The sequence below is a fragment of the Bison bison genome, unplaced genomic scaffold (assembly GCF_000754665.1).
Source record: "Bison bison bison isolate TAMUID 2011002044 unplaced genomic scaffold, Bison_UMD1.0 scf7180017848936, whole genome shotgun sequence".
Lineage (NCBI taxonomy): Eukaryota > Metazoa > Chordata > Mammalia > Artiodactyla > Bovidae > Bison > Bison bison.
In genome coordinates, this window is record NW_011479509.1 from 43,950 (window position 1) to 45,997 (window position 2,048).

A 2,048-nucleotide genomic window follows, 5' to 3' on the forward strand; every position below is an offset into this window, starting at 1 on the left:
GCCCACCCGGAAGCTCCGCGGCCAGGGCCCCGCCCACCTGAGAAGCCTAGGTCGAGCAGCACAGCGCGCCGCCGGTCGCGGACGCTGCTGATCTGCTGGAAGCGCACGTCGAGCAGCAGGAAGCAGGAGCAGGCTAGGAAGGCCCCGAGGCCGAGCGCGACTCCGAAGCGGCAGGCGCCCGCGTTGCCGTTGAAGACGCAGCGTAGCTCTGGGCCGCTGTCGGCGTTCACGTAGCCCTCGTTGACTATGGGCCCGAAGACGGCGATGGAGAACACCTGCGGGCGGCGGCGGGAGGCGCTCAGGGCCCTGCGGTACCCCTTAGGTCTCCTAGCCCACCGTGAGCGCCCACGTGCCCCTGAAGCCCAGGATCCATCTCTCGGGCGCGGGGGGCGGTGTCCTCAGGGACCCCTCCCTTAATACCTACCTCAGGTGTAGCAACTATAGACACAGCCTTTAGTGAGGATCTACTGTGCACTGTACTTAAAATGGCTACATGCCTTATTAGCGCATGGAATTCTTCGAAACAACCGCGAAGGTGCCATGGTTCTTATCTGCTTTGTAGATAGGGAGCTCGGGGCTCCAGCAGGTGAAGTGACTTGTCCAGGGGTCACATGGTTGGTAAGAGCCAGGGCTGGCATTCGAGCTGTGTCCTCTGTACCTTGTGGAGCCCGAAGTGTCTCCCATGGCCCACTCCAGAGCGTGGGGACAGGATCTGTGACCCCCAGGCTTGAGTCAGCAGGGTTGGGAGAGTAGATGTGGAGTGGGGAGAGAGGGGGCATGGGGCGCACAGCAGAGGGACAGCTGCACAGAGCTGTCAGCCAGGACCTGAGTGCACCCCGCCTTCAGCATGCCCCAGCTGTGCAGTCTTGTTTCCCAGCATGCCAAATGTAGCAGGCACGACTCATGGGGCGGTTGGGTTAGAAATAATGCCCACCCAGCATCCTGCACTTTGTGGGCACTCCAGTCTGGGATTAATCATCAATACCATCCATAAGTTCTGGGGTTCAGTCAGACCTCAGTGCCCTGTGGCTGGAAGGCAAGGGAGGTGGTGTTAAGTGTTAGTCCCTCAGTCATGTCTGACTCTTTGTAACCCCATGGACTGTAGCCACAGTCCTTTTAAACCAGATGCTGCTCTTGGAGCCCTGGGCAGCCATCTGTTTCTAAAACAAGAAAAGACCTCCAGTTTCAACTTCATTTTTCTCCTTTCCTGCCCCAGCTCCTAGAGACTAAGAGGGAAACCAAAGTGCAAGATACTGACATGTACCCCCCACTGGTCCACCAGTTGAGTCAGAGCTGGAACCAGAACATAGGGTCCCTACTATCTGGTCTAGCCAGAGTCACTCCACCCCCAGGGCCCCTGCCCCACCCTGAGCACCACCCTCCTGGAAGACACGTGAGTAGATGCCAGCACCAGCTGCCAGCAGGTGGGCACAACCCAGAACTTGGCATTCCACCTTCCGTGTCTCCTGCCTGGATGGATGGGAAGGAGGAGCAGGCCACTGGGCCTAGGGTTGCTCCAGTAGGCTAGGCTGCACCAAATCTGCCCCTCCCACCCCACCTCCAGGAAGCCCTCCCAGTGCAGAGCCCCTTCCAGCTGCCCCACGCAGAGGAATCCCGAAGCACCCCCACCCCCAACTCACGGTTGCAAATGGGGGGCCTGGGAAGGGCCAGTTCCCTTCGAAGGAGCCGGGAGGATGTGCGCGCAGGAGAAGCAAGGGGGAGGCTCGGCCAGATTCTCTCGGTTCCGGTAGCCTCTCCTAGCGCTGAGGCTGAGCGCCCAAGCCCTCCGCGAATCCCGTCCCCACCCCTGTGCCCGTTTCCAAGCGTGAACACAGGAAAAACGGAGCGAGGGCAGAGGAAGGGCACTGAGTTAGACCTAAGGAAGAACTGGGAGGTGGGTGCGGCGGGTGGTGACCCCTCAAGGTCCCCGGCTGTCGCCACCGGCCCCTCCCCCGCCGGCAGGTGGGCGCACCCAGCCCGGTGACGTCACCCTAACCTGGGGCCGGCGGGGGAAGGGCCGGCGTGGATGGGGAAGGGGCGAAGGGCAG

The 2,048-nt window shown here is 61.5% G+C and overlaps 1 protein-coding gene across 1 annotated transcript in view; it reads right to left on the bottom strand.

The window, feature by feature from the left end:
* The window catches only part of SYNGR3 (synaptogyrin 3), a 4,609-nt gene that overhangs the window by 1,436 nt on the left and 1,125 nt on the right, over positions 1 to 2,048 (bottom strand). The window contains exons 2-4 of the mRNA XM_010846198.1: positions 659 to 811; positions 425 to 546; positions 38 to 275 (exon numbers count right to left, since the gene is read on the bottom strand). Coding sequence (XP_010844500.1) covers positions 38 to 275; positions 425 to 546; positions 659 to 811 — 513 coding nt within the window. The remainder of the gene's footprint in view (positions 1 to 37; positions 276 to 424; positions 547 to 658; positions 812 to 2,048) is intronic.